The following is a 26,005-nucleotide window of genomic DNA, read 5'->3' on the forward strand; positions in this document are numbered from 1 at the left end:
ATGGGGTTACTCACACGAGACTGCAAGTTTTGAACCTCTGCGACATGAACTTTTTCCATGTCTTCAATCTTCTTCTTCTCGGCTTCTTGGCGTTTGATAAAGTCAAGCTCCCTTTAAAATGTAGAAATACAAACAAATTTAAAAACGATGAATTATTGTAATTTACAGTCTCTGCTCCAGTGGAGCTTACATCTAAATCCCTAACATACACACACCCACTAGGGTTAATATTTTGCAGCAGCCAATTAGTCTGTTGGTATGTTTCTGGAGTGTGGGAGGAAACCAGAGCGCCCGGAGGGAACCCACGCAAACACGGGGAAAACATACAAACTCCACACAGGTAAGACCATGGTCGGGAATCGGACTCATGACCCCAGTACTGTGAGACAGAAATGCTAACCACTAAGCCATCGTGCTGCCCCGCTGTGCCACCACGCTGCTTGTATGCTTTTGTTTAGTGCTACTATCTCCATTTTTTTTCCTTTTTCATTAGTTGGATACACTCTGTGTTACATTTCTGAAAAAAATCCTTTTCGATGACATCATCTCAATTTGCGTTGTGCATTTCAAAGGTGCATAAACTGATGCGTAGGTTTATGGAGCCAGATGGTGTTTGTGAAAGAGCAGAAATTTGAGCAGGTCGATTCCACGAGTTGGAGGGCGTGAGGGACTTCCTAGCTAAGTACAGAATAGACTCACTGGAACACCCAGTTTTGTCGACCCTGTACGAAAACGAGATTTCATTTTGTTGTACTTGATTATACAAATAGGTTTAAGGGGTGTTCTTTGCTTTCTAGATGGGAACAGTTGCCAGGTTTCTCGATGCGAGGAGCCAAAAAAGATCTACTGCACCAGACATTGGGTGCTTCCTGGATAGCATTAACAATACAGTGCAAAATAAAGAGGATGAAAGAGTTATCCTTCAAAATAGGATGTTTAAATTCCAAAAAAAGAATGGTCATTAGTCCTCCAAGGTTCCTTCATCAAATTAAATTTTAATACACTATAATAAAGTTTGAATTTTACTTATTACCATTCCTGAAATGTCCAGTCTGAGCTTTCTTGGAGGCTCAGACTATTGACAATTCTTATTTTGGAATTTGAACATTGGTGCCACATTTTGAAGGACAGCTCCTCCTTCCTCCTTATTTTGCTCAGGTTTCTGGTTGCACAGACTTAAACTAATGGTATCATGCAGTAAATGATTGGTCTTCTCTATAGGGAGATTACATGCCATCCTTGTACGTCCAGCCCTTATCATTTGCCTGACATCAGCAATTTTGAAATCCCCCCAAAATGGCCAAAAAAAACCTCCTTGAGCTAAGGATTTCAAACTGCTAATGTCAGGAAGATAAAGTGACAATGGAGAAGAGGAGTAGACAGAGGACTCCATAGGACTGCATCCCTATACTGAGAACAGATCCTTCAAACTGCAAGGTACACACTTGAGAGAGTGTATCTAACCAATGAAACAAGTTAGGCAGAGCTGCCATTGGCACAATTGTCACTTTGGGCCTATTAAGTCTAATTTTTTAAGGGGGGGGGGGATTGACTCTGTACCACACATTAACATTAATCTGGACATATGGTCTAATCTGTATAATGATGCCCGCAACCCAGTGTGGACCATGCCAGGGGCCTTATATCTGTGCATGATTGAAATTCTTGTCTGGCAGGTAATTAAACTTGAGGCAGAATGTAAAAAGGACAGTGCTGAGATTTAACAAAGGCACAAGTTAATACACTGAACGTCAACAATCTATGTTCCTAAATTGTTCTTAGTTTACAGCTTCTACCATACTAAGCCAGGCAGATATGAATGGAAAGAGTGGGTAAACAAGTAAGTAATAACAGAACAAATTAATTTTAAAGGGGATATCTGCCTAACTCACTTGTATTGCAAACATCCCCAAACCCCCTGGCCCTTTGCTCAACTCTGCAGGCTCCAGGTAGATTTATTGGCCAACCTGTATAATGATCTCTGAGTATCGCATTGAAATAACAGCTGGCTTCTGATTGGATGACTCCAGTGCACATCCAATCATGAGCCAGCTGTTTTTCGATATCACTGCCTGAACCGGTGCTCCGAAATTTAGATGGTGGTAAGCCAGCAGGGTATATTGAGTAGACTGAACAAATGGCAGGATCCCACTATCTCTTTAAATCCCATCTATTTATATGTTACTATATATGTAAAGTAAATGATTCTTACATATGGCAATGTCTTACTTTTGTTGGAAATCCTTGATTAACTTCTTGGCCTTGTTGTACTTCTTCTCCAGGGCTTGGTACTGGCTCTGTGTCTCCTTCAGGTGCTCGTTGACCGTATGGCACAAAGTTTGAGCTTCGATCCAGTAACTTTCCAGCTTCATCATCCTATCTTTGTTCTCCTCGATGTTCTGCTGGAGCTGAGTCTTCTCTACCTCCCACCTCACTTTCTCGTTCTCCGCAGCTTGCAGCTGAGGGATGGGGGAGAAATCATTATTGGGACGCAGTTAATATTTTCGGTATTTACCCATACCAGTTATGCAATACGTCATCAGGGTAAATATGATGAACAAGAGGGGTTCCCATTCAGAACTCATCAGGCGGATGGGGGGGGCTAAATTATCTGGTTAGAGATCCCCTTTAACATACAAAGTCAGCACATGTGGACTGTTGAAGACAATATATTAATGTTGAATAAGGCACCTGGACACTTTTGTCTATTGCATGAATAAAAGGAAGCTGGAAAAATAGTGTCTCAATCACAATAAATATTTAGAATCATAAGCTCAGGGGGAGAAATTATATTAGTCCACCCTCTGATTAAATTATAGACTCATCCATTTCTTTCACTGCCCCAGCACATTCACTGACTCCTGCTGACAGAGCAGTGTGATTTGTAGGTTTATCCCGAGTAGAACATGCTATACTGAGTGATGGCCAACAGGAGGCCCTCCGAGCCTTCACCTGCGGACCCCAGCTCCTATTTGCTTTATTTACAGATGGGTTTGTTATAGCTACATGTAACACTTGTTTATAATGTCTTTTGATATGTTACTGCACATAGGTGTCTCTTTCTTTGAAAATAAATGAATTGTTTTTACTTTTTACTTATTACTGAGCACGGTGGCTCAGTGGTTAGCACTTGTGCCTTACAGCACTGGGGTCATGAGTTCAATTCCTGACCATGGCCTTATCTGTGTGGAGTTTGTATGTTCTCCCCGTGTTTGCGTGGGTTTCCTCCAGGTGCTCCGGTTTCCTCCTACATTCCAAAAAACATACTGGTAGGTTAATTAGCTGCTATCAAATTGAACCTAGTCTGTCTCTCTCTGTCTGTGTCTGTGTGTATATTAGGGAATTTAGACTGTAAGCTCCAATGGGGCAGGGACTGATGTGAGTGAGTTCTCTGTACAACACTGCGGAATTAGTGGCGCTATATAAATAAATGATGATGATGATTAAGGGTAATGGGTGGCCCTTCTAAAGGTTAGTGGGCCCACCCCTGTGGTCCCCGATGTGTATCAGGTTGCCCATCACAGTGCTATATATTTGCGATTTATACTGCATGTAATATTTGTAAACAATAAGACTAAACACGTTTCCACCAATTAAGCACATTTTACATTTTGAGTTAGGTGGTTGAAATACTGATTCGGATGTCAACACCCGAGATCGACCCTGGCAGTGCTGAGCCATTAAATTGTTTTTAAATCTAATTTTTTCACCCCCCCCCAGCTGATAACCTGCTGCAGAGATACAATGTCATTGAACACACACGTCCCTGTTCCAGTTCTCCATACTGACACACAATGAACTTGTCCTGTCTTACCTTTGTTTTCAGCTTCTGGATCTCGGCTTCAGTGACTGCATGCTTAATCTGCAGCTGGGGAAAAAGCACAACACAAAATGAGCAACAGACATTAGCCAAGCGCTCGGGTGTTTTTTAAGGACTGCGCAGACAGTTAACACGCCGGATGGCACAGCAGAAGGCCGGCGGAAATCACTGCAGTGCAGCAGGCTGTAAATTAAAATGACTCGCTGCAAAAACACAACATTGTGCCACTGTTCAATTACAGACCGGAGCTGCTGCCCTGTAATGGTAATTTCAGATGTAAATGTGAAAACATTGAGTGACATCCATTCTGCCAGGAGACAAAACAACAACATAAACATCTTCTGTGCCGCGTGTGAGTCATCCCTTACATAACACAGCGCTTGCTTAACACTTTCATCCCTGCCGTCTCATCTGTGTCTATTCTGAACACAATTCCTTACTGACACACGATGCACAATTATTAATATTCAATGTCACTGTTAATGAATATCATAAATAGTAACAGTATTGTACAAACAAACTGACCCCTGTCACTTTACATGGAGATGTCACAATAAAGTGGATTACTTCTGCGCTAATGCTTAGCAAACCAAGTATAAAGGTCTGTACACAGGTTTCCTTTAATTCACACTCTTTTAAAAGGACAAGGGCGTGCGGCTTTGCTTAGTTTTTCTTTGTCAGTTACCCTCAGCACTTCGTATTTGTGCTGTGTGTTTAGCCAGTATTTTATTAACTGCACTACAGTTGTTTTAAATGCTTTGTGCACTTGGGGATTGATTGAAGGCACTCATGTGTTTGCTTATACATAATTAGGGTGTAGTGGCTGCAAGAGAGTGTTGTCTGCTTAGCTAGTGTGTTTAATTCAAAATCTGTTTCGTTACAAGCGTTTTAAGATTGAGCTTGCATAATTTGGAGTTATACAGGAGAGTTATACCAGAGTTATACAGGAGACAAAATCCATCACTCTCCAGTAAGTCCTGTTACACTATATTATCAAGCACCTGTTTTGTACACTACCTTGGCATGTCCAATCTGTTCTTCTGTACTAACAAGTACCTGTACCTGCACTGCACTGACTGCTTACCATGTCTCTCCATACTGCCCCATGTTCCTCACCTCCCTTCTGAACTGAACTGTAGGTTCAGTTTAGTGTTCCGTGGTAACATAAAAAACACAAGCACATGGTGCAATAACAGAGATGCTACAATTATATAAACTACAAAAACTAACTTCGACAAAGATCTAATAATCCTCTAATAAGACTACTTTGCCGATGTGCTATTATCATTCCCATCTATTCTTGCCCGTGGATCTGTTCCTCTGCTCTGCTGTATTTTTAAGGAAGGGAACACAGTAATTGTATGCGTGTGCTGACTGAAAGAACTTGATAATTATAGTATTTATATGTACTTTGAAATCTAACAATACTTGGAAACAGCACAGAAATGATTTGACGGATAATCTACCTGTGTGATCATTCTGCGAGCCTTAGTGGATGCTGAAACATGTTTTATATTTAACATCTAACAGAGAGAGACATGGACAGGATGTGTTATATTCCTACCCGCTGTTGCTTAAGATGTAGGAGCCATTTTTGGGAGCTCCTCCAGCAAAGCTGAAGAGAGGTTCCCCACTGTCTCTGTTTTCACTGCAAGTTGTTATCATGTTCAAGATTAAGCCCCTTTTGTATGAAATACCATAAATTTGCCAACTGAATTTAATCATCTACTTCTCCCAAGAATAGGGTATATGTATTAAGGCAAATATGGTGGAATGAGAGTGGCACATTGCCAGACATTCCCCCATATAAGACCTCAGACGGCCCCGTGGTCATGCACGGAGGAGGAATCGGGCAACAGCAGACCCGCACTAAAGAGATTAATCATTACCATGATCATGTTGAGCCGCTTCCTGCCTTCCCCCTTTGTCACCTCTCAGGCTCTACTGTTTGTAAGCAGTGCTGAGCTAACATGTGGCATATTACATGTGGCACCTTCTGTAAAAATGGAAACTCTTAGTACATAGAGCCCATAGAATATATGTACTCTGTATGAGATATAGCCTAAAGCTCATTCAACACTTCTAGTCAGAGCTCTGTCACCAGATGTGTTCTGACTGCATTTCCCCACATCTGATGACACTGCTGGCTGCATGACACTGCTGGCTGCATGACACTGCTGGTTCCATGACACTGCTGGCTCCATGACACTGCTGGCTGGACTGAGGCATCTATATCTGTGTCTTGTGGTATCTGGCACCTAGACATTAGCAGCAGATCCTTTAAGTCCTGTAAGATGAAAGGTGGGGCCTCCATGGCTCGGACTTGTTTTTCCGACACATCCCACAGATGTTCGATCGGATAGAGATCTGGGGAATTTGGAGGCCAAGACAACACCTTGAACTCTTTGTCATGTTTCTCAAACCATTCTTGAACAAGTTTTGCAATGTGGCGGGGTGTATTATCCTGCTGAAAGAGGCCACTGCCATCAGGGAATACTGTTGCCATGAATGAGTGTACTTGGTCTGCAACGATGTTTAGGTTGGTGGTACGTGTCAAAGTAACATTGACATAAATGCCAGGACCCAAGGTTTCCCAGGAGAACATTGCCCAGAGCATCACACTGCCTCAGCTGGCTTGCTTTCCTACCATAGTGCATCCTGGTGCCATCTCTTTCCCAGGTAAATGACGCACAGGCACCCGGCCGTCCACATGATGTAAAAGAAAACGTGATTCGTCAGACCAGGCCACCTCCTTCCATTGCTCCATAGTTCAGTTCTCACGCTCACATGCCCATTGTAGGCGCTTTCAGTGGTGGACAGGGTTCAGCATGGTCACTCTGACTGCATTGTACTGTGTGTTCTGACACCTTTCTATAATAGCCAACAATAACTTTTTCAGCAATTTGTGCTACAGTAGCTCTTCTGTGGGATTGTACCAGACGGGCAATCCTTCACTCCCACCACGCAGCAATGAGCCTTGGGCACCCCTTATCCTGTGACTGGTTCACTGATTGTTCTTCCCTGGACCACTTTGGTGGGTACTAACCACTGCATACTGGGAACACTCCTCAAGACCTGCCAATTTGGCTCTTGTCAAAGTCGCTCAGATCCTTACACTTGCTCATTTTTTCCTGCTTCCAACACATCATCTTCAAGAACTGACTGTTCACTTGCTGCTTAATATATCCCACCCCTTGACAGGTGCCATTGTAACAAGATAATCACTTCACTTGTCAGTGGTTTAATGTTGTGGCTGTTCTGTGTACATGCTCTTAAGATAACAGTGACGCTGCATACTGCGCAAAAAAATGTATGACTCCGGTTCTGGTGTAACCTGCTCCAACTCTACATCAGGCCCAAGATGTCCAAGAGCGGATCTGGAGTATTACAGGTAGCCACTGAAGTGACATCACAAGTGGGAGTCTGACTGATTATTGGGGCTTTGAATACAATGTTCACGTTCCGTATTGTTTTATTTTGTATTATACTGTGAAGTTTCATTGTCTCTATAGATGGTCTATAAATATCCAAGTTGAAGTTGAATAATTCCAAGGAAATACTAGGTTTATGTTTATCTACTTTCTGACTTAATTTATTATTTTATTCTGTCACTTAATACAGAGACTGCTATTTTTAATGGTTTTCTAGTTGTGCGTAACCTTGGTTTAAATTATTTTCTGGCTTCAAGTTTGATCTCAAGGGTTTTTGTGCAATGATTTGGCATATATAGTGTATACAGCTTTTTACAAATATACCTCACTAAGCCACCAGCTGGTCTCAATCCGGACCATGTTATACACAAATCCTGCTGCCAGATCATACACTGGGCTCCTTGTAAACTCCAGCCATTGTGAAACTACAAGTCCCAGCATGCCCTATCAGCCTCCTGCACACAGCGTCCATGACTGTAAAGCCAAAAGTTACCTACAGCTGTTGCAAACCAATCTCGTGCGACGTTCAACACAAAGTCATTCCTCAAGTGGACTTATTGATCAGGCCGGATGGTGTGAATTTTATTGCAGACCCGCGATAAAGGCCAGTCACACAATTACTAGTGTCAATATAACACTTATCTATTCTGAGGATATACACAGTGGTCAATGGGTAGAATTAAAATGCATCTCCGCTGCCAATATCAATATAACTATGTAGCTTGAAATATGCAGCAGGGATTGCTTGTCCATGCTGTGCAGCGTCCAGTAATTAGCACCCTCTGTAATTGCAGTTATAAATGACAAGGGGTAGAGTTATCATACCTTCTAAAAAGGAAAAGTGGAGTTGTTGCCCATAGCAACCAATCAGATTGTAGCGATAATTTATCTAGTTATCTAGAATCTGATTGGTTGTCCAACACCTCCATTTTACCTTTTTAGATGTTTTAGTAAATCTACCCCCAGTGTTGTGCATAATCTATTGTAGCCGATTATAATACAGAATGTAGTGGTTATAAAACATAATACTATACCAAATATAATGTTATAGCACGTAATAATACAGAATGTAGTGGATATATTACATGTGTGTGCACAAGAACAGCAGTCAAAGGATAGGGAATACTTTGAATATGGAAGATAGCGCCACCAGCTATTTAGATAGAATGTTTCTACAATAACTGGCTTCCATAACGTGGCCAGATATCAGGAGAAATATTACCCTTGTCCAGGAAACACAACAACGTTAATGCAAGCCAATCCTAAGCAGGGCTTTCTGATAATGCAAGCCAATCCTAAGCAGGGCTTTCTGATAATGCAAGCCAATCCTAAGCAGGGCTTTCTGATAATGCAAGCCAATCCTAAGCAGGGCTTTCTGATAATGCAAGCCAATGCTAAGTAGGGCTTCCCATTAATGCAAGCCAATCCTAAGCAGGGCTTTCTGATAATGCAAGCCAATGCTAAGTAGGGCTTCCCATTAATGCAAGCCAATCCTAAGCAGGGCTTTCCGTTAATGCAAGCCAATGCTAAGTAGGGCTTCCCATTAATGCAAGCCAATCCTAAGCAGGGCTTTTCATTAATGCAAGCCAATCCTAAGCAGGGCTTTCCGTTAATGCAAGCCAATCCTAAGCAGGGCTTTCCGTTAATGCAAGCCAATCCTAAGCAGGGCTTTCTGATAATGCAAGCCAATCCTAAGCAGGGCTTTCTGTTAATGCAAGCCAATCCTAACCAGGGCTTTCCGTTAATGCAAGCCAATGCTAAGTAGGGCTTCCCATTAATGCAAGCCAATCCTAACCAGGGCTTTCCGTTAATGCAAGCCAATGCTAAGTAGGGCTTTCCGTTAATGCAAGCCAATCCTAAACAGGGCTTTCCGTTAATGCAAGCCAATCCTAAGCAGGGCTTTCCGTTAATGCAAGCCAATCCTAAGCAGGGCTTTCCGTTAATGCAAGCCAATCCTAAGCAGGGCTTTCCGTTAATGCAAGCCAATCCTAAGCAGGGCTTTCCGTTAATGCAAGCCAATCCTAAGCAGGGCTTTCCGTTAATGCAAGCCAATCCTAAGCAGGGCTTTCCGTTAATGCAAGCCAATCCTAAGCAGGGCATTCCGTTAATGCAAGCCAATCCTAAGCAGGGCTTTCTATCTAATGAGTTGGTGTTTCTATCTTCTATATGGGACTGTGATACTGTGATTTGTGAGAGCAGAGGTACCCCATTATCGTATATTGTATTACTCTGGATCCCCATGTAAGAAAGCATGCCCAAATCCAAGAGCTAAGGACGTTGTTATCACTGTTTTGGAACCAATGACATTACCTACAATACACGTTCCAATGTTCAAGGGGAAACAAAATTTGGATACAAATGTCCATCACGGATTTTTGGACAGTGATTTGATACATTCTACAATGTTTCTCAACACGTTTTAAACCTTTGGATTATATTCTTAAAAGTAGAGATTAAAATATCCTTAAATTTGCCGTACATAGTTGAGGCAGCCACTGTGTGCGCACCAATGAGAAAGCAGCCTATGAATTTAGGAGGAACCATTTATTCTATGGATCAGTGATATCAATAACTCGCTTTCCATAAATTCGCAGTATCTATACATGATAAAAGATAATTATATTGTTCGTATTACCTCTTTAAATTTGTGAGCGAGTTTTGTCGCATCCAGATCAGAAGAAAACATTTCATCGCCTTCTGGGAGATCAAAAACTTCAATAGCCATTTCTCTTCCTGGGATGACCGGGCCCACGTCTTCATCCTCCTCATCTGTAGCGTATTCTCCTGTCTGGAAAAAATGAAGAGTACCATCACGTCCCAGGTTATGGTATGTGACATCACATGGGTGTCTAAGAACGCTGTCATTTTCTGATCAGGAAACCTCAGCCATCTAAAGTGACGATATATTCGGGAAGTATAACATTACAGTGGGTCTGGGAAAGCTGTTCTGGTCGCAGCAAAGTGATTCCGCTGTTGAAGCACTACATGTTCTGACAGTGGAATTTTTCCGTAGTGGGGTATGTTATTCTGACTAAGCTACTTTAGAACGCTGCGGTTTCCTGGACAGAAGGTCACGCTTGTCTGACACTACCCTGAGATTCTGCTCCCTTATACACAGTTTCCAGTTATTCATAGGAATTTATCCACTGGTCAGCACGTTTCTAGAGACAATGAATGGGGTCTGATTTAAACTAGCCAGAAAAAGCAATAGCTCTTACTAGATTAATGTGGCTATAAAAAAAAAATCATCCCCTCTGGATTTTTCAGATTTTGACTAACATGTATCTATAATATATACACCCGTTGGGAGGCAGGGGCAAATGCAGGATTTGTAGAGGAGGGTTTCCACACCACACGTGGGCGTGACCAGCATGCATGGGGGCGTGGCTATAATTTTAGACAGTGCTTGACTGTTCTCCAACTCTTCCTATCCCCATAATATACATGGGCAATGCTGCGTGTACTACTGTTAGGTGCAGCTCTCCCTTTTCAAGCAGAGCCGTGTGAAGCGGGGGCAGGGTCCAGCCACCTCAATTATACAGTGCCCCAGGCTTGGAGGGGGCGTTCCGGACACTAGTAAACCCCCCTTCAGTTTGCCTTTGGAAGGGGTATCTTGGTGATTCCGCAAAAGCCTGGTATAAATGTATTTGTCTGTAATGATCACTGTCACCTCTGTGCACTATATTTAAAGTTATATTTATCAAAAGATGCGCTTCTAAATGTATTTTTGCGGCAACTTCGTGGATACTTCGGTGGTACTCGTTATTCCTTTGCTAGTTATTCCGACAATTAATATAGTGACGAAACATTTCAGAACAGTATGTAAGGGTTACTATAACACAGACACACAAGATCTGCGACCCACCTGCTATAAATTACAAATACAGTAAATGCTGGCCACTTAACATTTTTGTCAGATAATATCATCATCATCACCATTTATTTATATAGCGCCACTGATTCTGCAGCGCTGTACAGAGAACTCATTCACATCAGTCCCTGCCCCATTGGGGCTTACAGTCTGAATTCCCTAGCATACACACACAGACAGATAGAGACTAGGGTCAATTTTGCTAGCAGCCAATTAACCTACTAGTATGCTTTTGGAGTGTGGGAGGAAACCAGAGCACCCGGGGGAAACCCACGCAAACACAGGGAGAACATACAAACTCCACACAGATAAGGCCATGGTCGGGAATTGAACTCATGACCCCAGCGCTGTGAGGCAGAAGTGCTAACCACTGAGCCACCGTGCTGCTGCATAATATAGCGGCATTGGGATTTCCTTATTCAAAGCGGCAACTGTACAACCTAATCAAGGGGTTAGGGTTAGGCGCTATTCTGAATTCTTTTGTGGCTATATTACTTGTAGGAACAACTATCATAGGAATAACGTACCCCACCCGACGCCTTTTAGCGATCAACTGTAAATCAGGCACATTTTATAAGCATGTGATTTGACCTTCCTCATCTAAAAAAAAAAAGAGCTTTCTGGGCCTTGATACATTGCAGAGTCAGCATTGTTGTTTGTTTGCCAATTTGCAAAAAGAGAATAGGCTGATGCGCGGTTTTTATTTTGATAAATTGCATTGTTTCAAGACCACACAAAAAAAGCATTTGAATTGCTTTGATACATCCCCTTCATAGCTTTGCTTAATTAATTACAAATGAAAGGCAGACAATAACTGATTACATAAGTATTAAAAAATCCCCCATCCCTCAACTACCAAACCCCTTTGTTTAAATACTTGGTAGAAGCACCTTCAGCTGCTATTACAGCTGTGAGAACATTCTTTTTTGCTCTATTCCTTCAGTCTCCAAATCACTCCACATATTTTGAGTGGAATCATTGTGGTCTGGGATTCCACTGGGCCACTGCTATGTCAACTGGGTAGTAAACTGTCCCTGACTAATCCCTGCAGTGTATACAATTGTGTTTTAGAAGATTATTATAAAGATGAATTTTGCAGCAAACACAGGCATTTCAGGAATTTGAGATATTCAAATATATCTTTGAATTTGCATATTTACAGGATTAATGTAGTGATGACATCTGTTTTATATTCCAAGTTTATATTCTATACTTATTTCTATTCTAAGTTTCTTGGTTAATCTGTAATTTATTGATTCTCTTAATATCTTGGGGCAGCACAGTGGCTAAGTGGTTAGCACTTCTGCCTCACAGGTCATGAATTCAATTCCCGACCATGGCCTTATCTGTGTGGAGTTTGTATGTTCTCCCCGTGTTTGCGTGGGTTTCCTCCGGGTGCTCCGGTTTCCTCCCACACTCCAAAAACATACTAGTAGGTTAATTGGCTGCTATCAAAATTGAGCTTAGTCTCTCTCTCTCTCTCTGTCTGTCTGTCTGTGTGTGTGAGTATGCTAGGGAATTTAGTCTGTAAACTCCAATGGGGCAGGGACTGATGTGAATGAGTTCTCTGTACAGCGCTGTGTAATCAGTGGCGCTATATAAATAAATGGTGATGATGATGATGATGAATATATTTCATGTTAAGAATCAAATGCTGCAGTACACCATGTGCCCAGCAAGTGGCGATGCAGAGCCTTTACACCTTTACCTTCTATGTATTGAATTCTGAAGCTTGTAGACAATTGTAGCTAAGCCCACACCAGGGTTTATATACATTTATTTAGCATTTTACAGACTATCCTGACACTATTTGCATACATTTGCAGTGACAACAGAAAGTGACAGTAAACATACACAACATCTAACATCAAACAAAATGTAAACGCTTTAACATTTCAATGGAACAAGCAAATGGTGCTCCGATGCCTGGCTGATGTGTCCTTTTATCTGTGCGTTTAGTAAAGTTCAGAAATGCACACTGTAAAATGTGTCAGCACAATTATAATGAATACGCGGGGGGATCAGAACGCTGCGTCTCCCAAAGAAAACACATTCATAGCGGAAGAAAGACGTCTGCATTGTTTTCTCATGATAAAAGGAACAGTTTTCAAACAGTGTCCAAAATACTGAGAACTATAATGTAGCTGGCAGGGGAATCTGACAATCATTCTGACAAAGGAGTAACACTACACTACACTGTATCAAGGTGCAATAATAGCTATAAAAGCCTACATTGAGTCTTTTCATGTTTTTGTTACAAAAATCAGATAAAAAAATCTGGCTGAAGACAGGCTTCTATGTGTTTATACGCTGATCTGCATGAACACGCCATTGTTGTACCTGGCTTACGTTAGACCGGCAACTTCCCTTCCCCATTCTTCCTCTCTAGCCGTGTGTAAGTGTCACATGTGTGCAAGAACTGCATGAACGCGAGAGCTCTCTCGTTGTGGGCACAGTTTACGCAATTTACACTACACAAATGGGCGTACGTCCAGCTCCGCATCAGGCCCTTTAAGTCGTGAGACCTATTTACAAAGTTGTCCTGTGTAAGAAACAGGCTCCAACCTAGTGCAACATTGCAGAATTTAGTCCATGAACAGGGCTGGGATGACGGCCAATTCATCCTGCTGTGTGGTGAGGATTTGGGTAGTACTGGGAGCACTTAAGGCATCAAATGCGTAAGCTGGAACCGTTTAGAAAAAGTTGCTTATCTCTGGTTTGTAGATGTAGACAGATGATATTTGGAATTGAATGTGCTTTGAGGGGCAGGCAATATACAGCTGCTCTCCTCACTTCATGAGCCATTTGTGGCAGGGTAAGGCTGTGGCTATGTACTGTGCTGTTGCATATATAACTATATATATATATATATATATATATATATATATATATATATATATATATATACACAAGTTAACCCGTGCATGATACTCATGCATTCTAGTCAAATCAAGCTACTTAAGGTGTTAAAAAGGTTCTTGTCATGCATTTGGGCCATAGCCCAGGCCTCAACCACCAACCACTCCCCACTGTCACCCCCGGCAACCACCAACCACTTTTGCAACAAAGACTTTTGCATTTTTATCTACAGTAGAAATGGCAGATCTGTTGCTGGCTATAGCAGTGTGCTGGGGGAAAAAAAGTTTGTGTGTATGTTCCTTGCAGGATAACCCCACCCTTTCAAGCACCTGTTATGGCCTATAATTTGATTTGAGCAGCTTCCACTTTTGTATTTGTCTGAGAGGCATGTTGGTGTCAGTAGCTGAGAGGGGGTACTGGCACTGAATTGCTGTTTGGAGGCTTCTGGGGTACCTCTTTGGTAAGTTGGCTCTCAATTTAAAAACACATATGTATGGCCCAAATATATGGGACTCTCATTGTTTAGAGTAGGACCATCCTATTAGCAAAAGCGCCTTGGTGTGGCAGGATGGCTTAAACATACATTTGCAAATGTGTGCAACAAAGACTTTTGCATTTTTATCTACAGTAGAAATGGCAGATCTGTTGCTGGCTATAGCAGTGTGCTGGGGGAAAAAAAGTTTGTGTGTATGTTCCTTGCAGGATAACCCCACCCTTTCAAGCACCTGTTATGGCCTATAATTTGATTTGAGCAGCTTCCACTTTTGTATTAACCACCAACCACTCCCAACTGTCACTTCTCCTTCAAGAAATATATATATATTTTTTTTAAATCTTTATAACCACTTTTAGCAATTAACAAATTAAAAACATCTTAGTATACCATATTTCAGCCCTTTCTGATTTTTTTCCCCACACACACTAAGAATTTAGTAGGTCAGTGTATAACTCCGCCCAGCAGGTGGCGCTGCAGCTTGGTTTTATTTTTTCCACACACAGACAGACTAACACACGCCACTAGACATTTATATTATAGATATATATATTAATATGATCACCTCCCAATGCATTTTGATGAATCTAAGGTATGACCTGTAGGTGTCACTGTTGCTACAGCTGTCCATGTAAATGTTTAGTATGTGACTAAATGCTCATGACAATTTCCAGGCTGGGGGGGTCTCGTAATTTTGAAATAAAAAAACGGGTCACCCATCATCATCATCCTCAACATTTATTTATATAGCACCAGCAAATTCCGTAGAGCTTTACAATTGGACCATTGGACCTTAAGTTTTTTCATGACTTACACTCCAACCTGTACTTTTTTTTAGGTACCAAATAAGGTAAAACAGTCATAGGAGCCTTCTCAATGTTAATTTGGGTTTATCAGGAGTGTAAATTAATGCAAAATAAATATTGCGAGTTATAGATTTTGGGTGGAAAAGAATGGGACTGTCCTGGGAAAACTGGGACATGTGGGAGCCTTAAACCGGGGAAAAGACTGCATATAGTAAAAGAAACATTATTAAAGAAGTATTTTGCAACATCCAATTATATTTGATTGATTTCCTGAGTTTGATAACAAGGTTATGTACAATGAAACATATCTGTCATAGTCTGGAAACATGCATACATATTTTAAATGTTGTACTTTTAATTTGGGGGCCTTAATATGTGTCTCTTACAATTCATTTCTATTCCCAGAACGTAAACACTTAACCTGGTGTCATTGAGGTTGAGTCATATTGACCTGGGGCATATTACGTGTGTCTTTTTACTTAGTTATGCAACATCGCCAAACCTCTCGATACCCTCCCTACCCGCTTCCCACTACCACTCAGTCAGCCGGTCATCAGTGCAGAGAATTAGACGGGCGCAATCTCCAAAAAGGTTATTTTGACCCTACCTTAATGTCGGTGTAACAATTTTGTGCCATTTTACTATGTGATGTTTTATTAATTCTTTTGAGTAGAGGTTGCAGACGAGCTTTTGTTCAACATATGATGTGAGCCGGAATTCCGAGAAAATAGCCTCTGACTATTTTTATGCCATGCTAAATGTGGCTGGAATCAATGCGATCACAAAATATCGGTGTTATAATAATAAGTGTGTCACAAAAACAACATCAATTCATCAAAACCTTGTTCTCATCAATGAAACTTAGAGCATCCGCAAAGATATATTTTGTTTATCAAGAGAAATGTGCAAAAGAACTAAGAGATTTCACTGGAGAATCGTCAGAGGAGCCACCAGCAAAAAGTACCAGGAGTTCGAAAAAGATGTCAAGTGTGTCCCGCTAAAAAAGGTCGTAAGACCACTCATACATGTCGATCGTAAGACCACTCATACACGCCAAGCATGTTACAAATTTATATTCCCGGAACACCTGATTTCACATTGCAGCGATTGTATTGATCAGCTGGGTGACAATAATTAACTGTTAGACCGATTTCGTATTTGTATTATTTTGTATTGTTTTAATTTTCAAAGATCTTATACTTAAATCAAAAAATAAGTTTAATTGTAGATGAAAAGTTTATTTTTTGTTAAGATATTAGCAATAACACAGAAGTTGTCAATTTTGTTGATTTTTGTTTGAAGACTACGTAGAAATTAAAAAAAAAAGTTTCCTTCTCTATGACTTTTTTTTTTATCAACACAACTCATTCAATAGATCATTATTCTAAATAAACTACTCTTTTTTTTTTTTTTTTTTTTTTTTTTAAATCATCCTTAAAATTTCAAAATCAGGCATAAAATATACCCTGGTCATAATGACCCACCTCAAGGTCATGTAACAAGTTTCCGAAACAACAACAACGCCGGATTAAGGGACCCAAGACATAGAAATGTTGGTACTTCTGTTAAACCCCCAGTGTGTGGGCGGAGTCTAAATCAATGTGGGCGTGGCTATACACAAGTCACACAATGCAATATAAGATATTTTAGGAAATGTATCTAGGAATAAAGTGGTCTGATCAATATTACGGAAACTGAAGGTGGCAGACCCCTTTATGATGACTTAAAAATGTCACAAAACTTTCTGGATTATTATCCATAGACTCCTTTAGGTCAGGGCGCCTGGTGGGCAGATTATCATGGAGAACAGTGGAACGCTGTCTTGTCTATAACTGTTTACAGCAACGTCCCTCATACATTACACCTCCCCCATTATCATGGGGTTACCATCCTTACCTTTGGTAGAAGAGTATTTTACAACTATATGGTTTTTAACACATCTTTTTTTTAAGTCTAAACTGTCCATTACAACTTTCTCTATTGGTCTGTGATTCCATATGGAGTTTAATTTGTCTATTTTTGTGATTTAAAGGCCCTAATAGTGCTTTCATTTCTTACCATATTGGGACAGATTTATCAAACTTTCTATAAAGGTAAAGAATAGATGATAGCTAGAATCTGATTGGTTGCTATGGGCAACACCCCCACTTTTCCTGGTTAGAAGGTTTGATAAATCTACCCCTGTATCTTTTTGGATTTTATAGTTGAAAAGGAGCAATCCTAAAAATGTACCCCAAATCTAATTGGCGATGTGTATTCATTAAAAGATTGGCATACGTGTGTGAACCATTACATGTAGAGGTAGACTCATCATCATCATCATCATTTATTTATATAGCGCCACTAATTCTGCAGCGATGTACAGAGAACTCATTCACATCAGTCATTGGAGCTTACAGTCTAAATTCCCTAATATAGACACACACTCACACACATAGACATAGACATATACATACAGACAGAGAGGTAGAGACTAGGGTCAATTTTTGATAGCAGACAATTAACCTACCAGTATGTTTTTGGAGTGTGGGAGGAAGCTGGAGCACCCGGAGGAAACCCACGCAAACACGGGGAGAACATACAAACTCCACACAGATAAGGGCATGGTCGGGAATCGAACTCATGACCCCAGTGCTGTGAGGCAGAAGTGCTAACCACGAAGCCACTGTGCTGCCCATCATGTGTGTGTATTTGGTCGTATGTGTAGACGTGTATGGCCGAATCATAAGGAACTAATGGAGCTATATCAGCGAGGTTGGACAATGACCACATACAGGGTCATATAGTCTGTACGTATTTACCATCAGTTCCATTCGATATCAGATGTGCAGCCAATTATGTCTACATGACCAAACCGGTCACCCAAATTGCGTGTGGAACGCAGCCTTCTGCGGATTCTATGACCATTGCACTCAGAGGGTTAATACAAAACGATATACAATACAAAAAGCCACAGTTCATACTTTGATCTGCTGAGGCATAAAAGCCGTATTTCTTCTTTAATTGAAGACTTAGAGGATGCATTGAAAAGAAAAGCTTAAGAGATGCACAAAAATAATCAAATACCGGCAAAATAATAGATTGTTTTCCACCCAGTATTTCATCTGCAGCATAATGCTGATCGGAGAGCACAAGCACCTGTCTAATTAAAATTCCCTGCACTACTGCTGTGTAATTTAATTATCTGCTGCAGTAAATATTTATTACTGGTTTTGATATTAGTGACGCACTGTAGAGATTGTACATTCTGCTCTGTGAAAGCGAAGGAAACTGATCTGAGGGAAATTAGAATCGAGACTGTAGAGCAGCTTCGGGTGCAATCCCTGGGGCGATATTTGGCTCTGTAATAACTCTGTGTGTGCACAAAACAAACACTTAAACCCCCCCCCCCACCCTCCACAGAAAAGCTGTGAGTATTAATGACTTAAGCACGTTCCATAGGGGTGTGAGTGCTTATTGAGGCTTGGTGTCCCAGTGCACGCACTTTTAAAAAGCATGTCATGTGTCCAGAACGCTAGCCAATTCAAAATCTGCTTTTCCTGTATTGAACACTGCCCCCTCGCTCCTCAAAAATACCTACGGTTGTCACCATGACAAGTGCTTCCTGTGTACCCCTCACTGAGAAACGTCCTTTCCCTGTAACGGGTTACTCCGTGAGGAGCAATGCATCGATATACATGTTTCTATTTTTTATGCCAATGGATGAAAGCAGAAAGACAGAAGGGGACACTCTGTGGATTTATGTGAGCCATAAATGGGTAAAAGAGGGTAATTTTTTAATAAAGGACTATGTCATAGTGTGTGTGTGTGTGTGTGTGTGTGTGTTTATTCCAGAGTATGTTTTACAGGTGCACTACATTTCCCAATGGGCCCTGGATGCCAGGACATGCTGTAGTTTTACAAACGCCAGCATACCCAAGCAGTTTAGGGTTGCCAGGGTTTGCTGGGGCCAGTGGTGCACCAGCAAAAATACATTTAAATAAATTAACTATTTATATGGGCAGCACTTCTGCCTTACAGAACTGGGATCGTGAGTTTAATTCCCAGCCATGGTCTTATCTGTGTGGAATTTGTATGTTCTCCCCGTGTTTACGTGCATTTACTCTGGGTGCTCTGGTTTCTTCCCACACTCCAAAAACATACTGGTAGGTTAATTGGCTGCTATTAAATTGCCCTTAGTCTCTCTTGGTCTGTGTGTGTGTGTGTGTTAGGGAATTTAGACTGTGAGCTCCAATGGGGCAGGGACTGATGTGAGTGAGTTCTCTGTACAGCGCTGCGGAATTAGTGGCGCCATATAAATAACTGATGATGATGATTACCCCACCGCACCAGGGATGTGGTTATAGCTCTTTTGCTTTCAGTGCTAACCTGTTTCCGTAGGGAGGCCCGTATTTCTTTGTGGGAATTCAGCCCGTTCCTGGGCAGACTAGATCCAATTGACAATATGATAGGGGGGACTTCACGTTTCGGGTTTCCCTGTTATAAAGTCACCAGCCTGTCACAGCCCAGTGTTGGTAACGGCATTTGTGGGAGGACCCCACGCTTTCTCCCCCTGAATATGCAGCTATCAGCCAGGGCAATGAGCGCAAGTGATGATAGTACTTTAGGGGGTGGGGGGTAAGGGCACGATTTTTAAAATTTCTTTCTTTCTTTCTTCCTTTTTTTTTTTAAGTACTTGCAAAGTACACGCTAATGATGGTCAGCAGCAACATGTATCCAGCCCCAATTGCTACTAAGTTCCAGCAACAGATACGTCTATCTACGGCTGCCTGGACCTCCACATAGGTATCGAGTACATGAACACGGTTTTACTGTAATTGCTCTAAGTTGAAACACCCCTTCTCTCCCCCTGTTCAGCTCTGTAAATGTACAGAGTAGTAGGTGTGAGATGCAGCTGTGACTGTAGCCTGCACAATTTTCGTGAGCATGTGCAGTATGGAAATGCGTATTTTACGCAAAAAAAAACCCAACTTACGGCAAACTCTACATGAGGCCAACAATAGAGGACAATGATGACTGAAGTGATATTTATAGGCTTCAGCTCATACTCAGCTCACGCTGTTTCTCTATGTCTTGTGGTTGTCTCTCTCCCCTCACAAACCTCCCAACAGTGCCTATACTGGCAGGCTTGTCCAAATTACGTTTTATAGGCCCCAAACATGTTCATGGAACAACTGTTTATCGATTGTAATTTGCAGTTCCAAGTTTGTGACTCTCAGTTGCCATTTGAGGTTTGAGTATGAAGTTCACTATTCACTGTCTGTTAAAATTACTGTACAAACCTGCTCGATCATGTGCAAAGTGGCTCAGTCATCTGTGTACTGGCTCAATCATATCGGATCAGGTTCAATCATGGTCAAATCTGTTATATTTTCTCAAATTTTATAATCAATTAAAAAAATTCAGGTGTATTTTCAACTTTTCTATTAACTCATGTTGTGGTTCATGAATAAATTAGAGCGTCTCCAGACCGTTCGATTGTCTCTAGTTAAGCACTTATGTGACAATTACATATGTGATAAGACTTATATAAATAGTGTTTAGTAAGTAGTTGTCCTCCAGGCAGCCAATAGGTAAATTTGCATTTTTGCCAGAGATTCTACACTGTATCTGCTGGAAGATAAATTGTACTGTAACACACATACTATCCATGTAAAATATGCTCAACATTTATATTGTATACTATCAATGGTTAAATAAGTGGATACAGGATAAAAACCTGGATTTATTTTATTTCAATGATGAAAGCAGCACATTCTGGCAGTAAGGATTTGCAGCATTACCTCGTCATCATCTGCGTCATACTGCGCATAATGCTGCTCCAGCATCTCTCGCTGACGACGTTCCTGCTCCAGCGTCTGGCTGATCAACTGGGCAACCTCGCTAACCTGGCCGGGCTTTTCACGCCCTATAATAAACCTGTAAACAAAGGTACAAACACAATATGTTTGAAATGACTATCAAACCAATGTCACATACAATTTTGTATTCTAAAACACCGGAAATTAGCAGTGAGTATATCTGGTTTATGATCAGTTGACAGCTCCCCCTGCTGGTAAACTCTCACACTGTTGCTCCATTCATTTCCACAGTTTTTTAAGGTGTTGCCCATAACAACCAATCAGATTCCAGCTATCATTTATCAAGTAGATTCTAGAAAATGATAGATAGTATCTGATTGGTTGCTATGGGGCAACGACTCCACTTTTCCTTTTTAGACGGTTTAGTAAATCTACCCCTTAGAGTGTTCAATGAAATGGAGGTTACGTGAGTATAAAGGATTTTTCCCCCCACTGCTCAGCATGCCCAAACTGTATACAAGCCCTGAATGTAAAAGGACCAGTGAGTTGGCTTATTTGAAGGTCCATGTTGACTACACAAAGTAGAAAAACACTATATTGTTTATTATGTACATTATTATTCTATATTATAGGAACTAGTGACATCACTGAGGCATGCGGCATCTATTAGCGGATTGATAGGCTGCAAGAATATTGGTTCAGTCAATGTGTAATAATGAAGAACAATTAGTATGCATTTATGCACAAATGTATCAGCTTCCTTTGCAATGCAAAGTGAAAAATATGTAATTAAGTTGTGGTGTTGAAATGTTTTTAATGGAAGTCCAATGCATGCAAATGCATTTACAAATAAAACCCATTCTATTTTATGTGTCAATAGCCTTTTGTGTTTCTACATAATTAGGAGGTAACACAAAAGGTTAGGCCAGTGCAGTTTTAATAAGCGCATGTGGCGCTCAGTATACGTGCCTTAATGACTCCGGCTCATACAAATAAATGGAGTGCACAGCACTTGCTATTGTGCCCCCCCCCCCTCCCTACATCAATAGATATTTAATTAATTTAATTTAATAGGTGCTGGTAAGGAAGGCAAGCCACAGGAAGATTGAATAATAAAAAATGTTCCAACGTAGCCGGGTTCGGTACACAGTAAGTCTATAAGTAAAGGGGTCAGGAAGAAGTGTAGTCGAGGAGAAGCCGAGGTCAGTTCACAAGTGGCAATAGCTGACAACAGGATGCAGCAACAGGAACACAAGATCACTGGCAGAGAGCACAATAATGTGGCAAGGGAAAGAGGAAGAAGCCAGGCTTTTATAGGAAATCAAGGGGAGGAGTCAGAACACGATGGAACATCAGGATAGCATTGAAACTGGGCTACAACACAGAGTGAAGGCAAGGAGCTGTCCAGCAGCCTGAATAGCTCAGTCAGCACAGCAGAAGCAGAGGCCCTGGGTTCAAATCCTGACATCAACATCCCATTCATTTCAAAGGGGTTTCTACTCTTTGGAAACCTCATTGAAATTAATGGGTAATTGGAATGAAAGAGAAAGTTCAATGACGACTGCGCTTGGGGTGCATTTACAAAAACAACTGCAGGTAAATCACAAGTGAAGCACGTATCATACACATGCGCAACAGCATAGCGTTTTATATGCGTTTTCACTCGCTGTGAAATGCAACACAGTAACAGGCTCCGGCAAGTATGGCTCAAAGTCTTGCACTGTAATATATATAATCGGATACTTGAAGGACAGATTTACCATTAGCCCTTCTGAAGACAGTATTTAAACCATTTGCATTATAGAAAGAACCAAAAGCACTTATGCACTAATCACATTATCCCTACGGGTCATAAAGCACTGAGCGCTCTCAAAGCCCATGTAGCAGATTAAGACAGTTGGCATTCTGCTGGCATACTCACTAATAGGAAATATCACCTTACTTGGAAATAAAATCAGTTCACCAGCAGGGAGTCATGGCCAGAAATAGCAGGTGTCCAACCTTTCCATTAAGATATGAATTAATACATTTTTTCTAGGTGGAATTGGCCTTTATTTCGGAATATAGAACTCAGGTTCATAACTCGGACAACTCATTCCCTAAGGACATCTCCGCAACAGTGCATGTTTGAAATGTTTCCAATATATATATATATATATATATATATATATATATATATACTGTATATATATATATATATATATATATGTTACTTTGAGCCAGAGAAAAATTATCTTATGTACATCATTACTAGAAAGTAAAAGAAGCTTTTATCATTATGTGCTCAGCAGTAATATGATTTTGCAATAATAAACCACCATATACCAGTGTTCACTTCTCCTTTGTAGAAGTGCTTCTTAAAACAAGATTCTGTAGGTATCGACATTCTGGGCCTGATTCATTAGAGCACAGAAATGCCGATACTTGACAGATTTTGCGTTACATCACTTTGGACATACAGAAACTGACTATAACTGACTATTTGGCACTCCCAATTCGCCCTAACCCTAAGAAGTGCACTCGTGCTACTGAGCGCCTCTGGAGGAAATCTCGCTCTGTTGCCGACTTCATTCACTTCAAATTTATCCTCTCCTCTTACAGCTCTGCCCTCTCCTTCACTAAACAATCCTTCTTTAATTCCCTCATTTCTTTTCAGTCCTCTAATCCCCGCCGCGTCTTCACCACATTCAATTCACTCCTCTCTCCCCCCCCCCCCCACACTCCTATCCCGCTCTCCCTCTCTGCCTCTGAATTTGCCTCTTTTTTTCTCCTCTAAAATTGATGCTATCAGACTTGACATCTCCCCTCTGCACCTGTCACTCTTATTGCTTCACCCTCCTCTATCAACCATCTCTGGTGTTCCTTTCGCCCTACCTCGGGTGAAGAAATTCACTCCCTCATCCTTACCTCTCCCCCTTCTACCTGCAATCTGGATCCCACCCCCTCTCACCTCCTTCGCTCCCTCTCCCTTACTGCCTGCTCCTACCTTGCTCACCTCCTCAATCTGTCACTCTCCACTGGCATCATCCCCTCTTTCTTCAAATATGCCCTTTTCTCTCCCATCCTAAAAAACCCAATCTTGACCCCTCTTCTCTCGCTAACTACCGCCCTATCTCACTTCTCCCCTTTGCCTCTAAACTACTCAAGAGGGTTGTCTGCAACCACCTCACTAAACACTTCTTGGACAATTCCCACCTTGACCTTCTCCAATCTGGCTTCCGCCCCCTACAGTCCACTGAAACCGCTTTGGCTAAAGTTACTAACGACCTTCTCTCAGCCAAATCTATGGGTCACTTCTCCTTGCTCATCCTCCTGTATCTCTCCGCGGCCTTCGACACTGTCGACCACCCCCTTCTGTTGCAAACCCTCCTCTCTCTCAGTCTCTCTGGCTCTGTCCTCATCTGGTTCTCCTCTTACCTTGCCCAGCGCTCCTTCTCCGTATCCATCTCTGGTTCATCCTCCCCACCCGCCGCCCTCCTCAGGGCTCGGTTCTTGGCCTTCTACTCTTCTCGCTGTACACTACCTCCCTGGGTGATCTCATCACCTCCTTCGGTCTCCAATATCATCTGTACGCTGACGACATTCAACTCTACATCTCCTCTACCAATCTCTCCCCCTCCCTTCTCTCTCGTGTATATGACTGCCTTTCTGTCCCGCCCCCTCCCGCCCTCCAGTCACGCTCATCTCCCGGAAATAACTTTGCGAAAGTAGGCAAGTATGCTCAATAGTCATGCCAGAGCCTTTTCCCTTTTTTAAACTTGCTGTACTAGATACAATGTTGCAAAATTTGCAGCGATTCCAGATTCTATTGTCAATGTTCAGCTGAATAGCCTCTAAAGCGACTACTAAAGCGACGTCTCCAAGGATTGTTATGTAAGTGGCATATCCTGGAAGTTTCTCCTCCAGAATAGTACTGACTTATTGATATATTATTCCCAGGGACTAGCTAACAAATTAACATAACCCTCTTATTGCTGGCTGTCTGAAACAACAAACTGAACTGGTAACCTCTGTGAAATGGAATATTTTCCTCTGGATAGTCCAATCTACATTTCATTATCCAACTCATCATTTCCTGTTCCTTGTTATAGGAAATGACAACACGGGAAACCTGTACCGAAAGGCATTTCATTCCGTACAAATGTATCTGTGCAAAAACAACAATTGTTACAATGGAACAAAGGTTTTCACTAATCGCTGCTGCAAAGTCAGGGGCGAGAGGCTGCCAGGGAAGATCAGTTACAATAGGATAATTTGTGATGATGATAAGTGCACACTATAGGGAATATCTACTTAAGTTTATTTTTATTTTGATAAACTAGCAAATTGCCCAGCTCATTTTTTCATTGTTTTTTTTAACTATGAAAGTTCTAAAGTAGCCTACAGGATCCTTATATAGTAACTTAGGCTGAGTACACAATTTGTTATCACTAACAATCTTACAAACGACTGAAGTTCCAATCAGTCTGCCGATTCCTGTGTACACAATATACACGATTTACCGTCAGATCTGTGCCCTTCATCTGGTCCAACAGTAGTGTGCCGCAGCTTGGTAGGGTATTACGAGTGGCATGCAACCCCAGTGGCGTCCCACTCGTAATACCCTACCACGCTGCGACCAGTTCCTGCAGCTAGCTAACTACTTGCGCCACTTAATTCGTGCCGCACATTTTCAGTCTTGTTTTGACGTGTGTTTCACCTGCGTCTTGATCTTACTAGGGTAGTTTTTGCAGGTAAACGCCCATAGTATCTGAATTATTCACGGTCACACCTAGATATCTCCGTGTTCCACCCTTTCCCTGGTACTGAGACACAAGCTGTCGCAATGTACACTTGCGTCTGAAAAGCAGACGGAACTGCAGGGAACTGTTACTTACTGCACATGCCCATCAGTGGAAATGTGCAGGATGCGCCTGAAATGGAC

At 41.5% G+C, this 26,005-nt stretch overlaps 1 protein-coding gene across 3 annotated transcripts in view; it reads right to left on the minus strand.

Moving 5' to 3' along the window:
- Nucleotides 1-26,005, minus strand: part of PPP1R9A (protein phosphatase 1 regulatory subunit 9A) — a 159,364-nt gene that overhangs the window by 37,624 nt on the left and 95,735 nt on the right. For all 3 annotated transcript variants that reach the window (XM_075211785.1, XM_075211783.1, XM_075211784.1), the window contains exons 6-10: nt 21,064-21,199; nt 9,887-10,039; nt 3,815-3,868; nt 2,230-2,459; nt 15-111 (exon numbers count right to left, since the gene is read on the minus strand). In XM_075211785.1, the coding sequence (XP_075067886.1) occupies nt 15-111; nt 2,230-2,459; nt 3,815-3,868; nt 9,887-10,039; nt 21,064-21,199 (670 nt within the window). The remainder of the gene's footprint in view (nt 1-14; nt 112-2,229; nt 2,460-3,814; nt 3,869-9,886; nt 10,040-21,063; nt 21,200-26,005) is intronic.

Source organism: Mixophyes fleayi, chromosome 5 (genome assembly GCF_038048845.1).
Source record: "Mixophyes fleayi isolate aMixFle1 chromosome 5, aMixFle1.hap1, whole genome shotgun sequence".
NCBI classification, from domain to species: Eukaryota; Metazoa; Chordata; class Amphibia; order Anura; family Limnodynastidae; genus Mixophyes; species Mixophyes fleayi.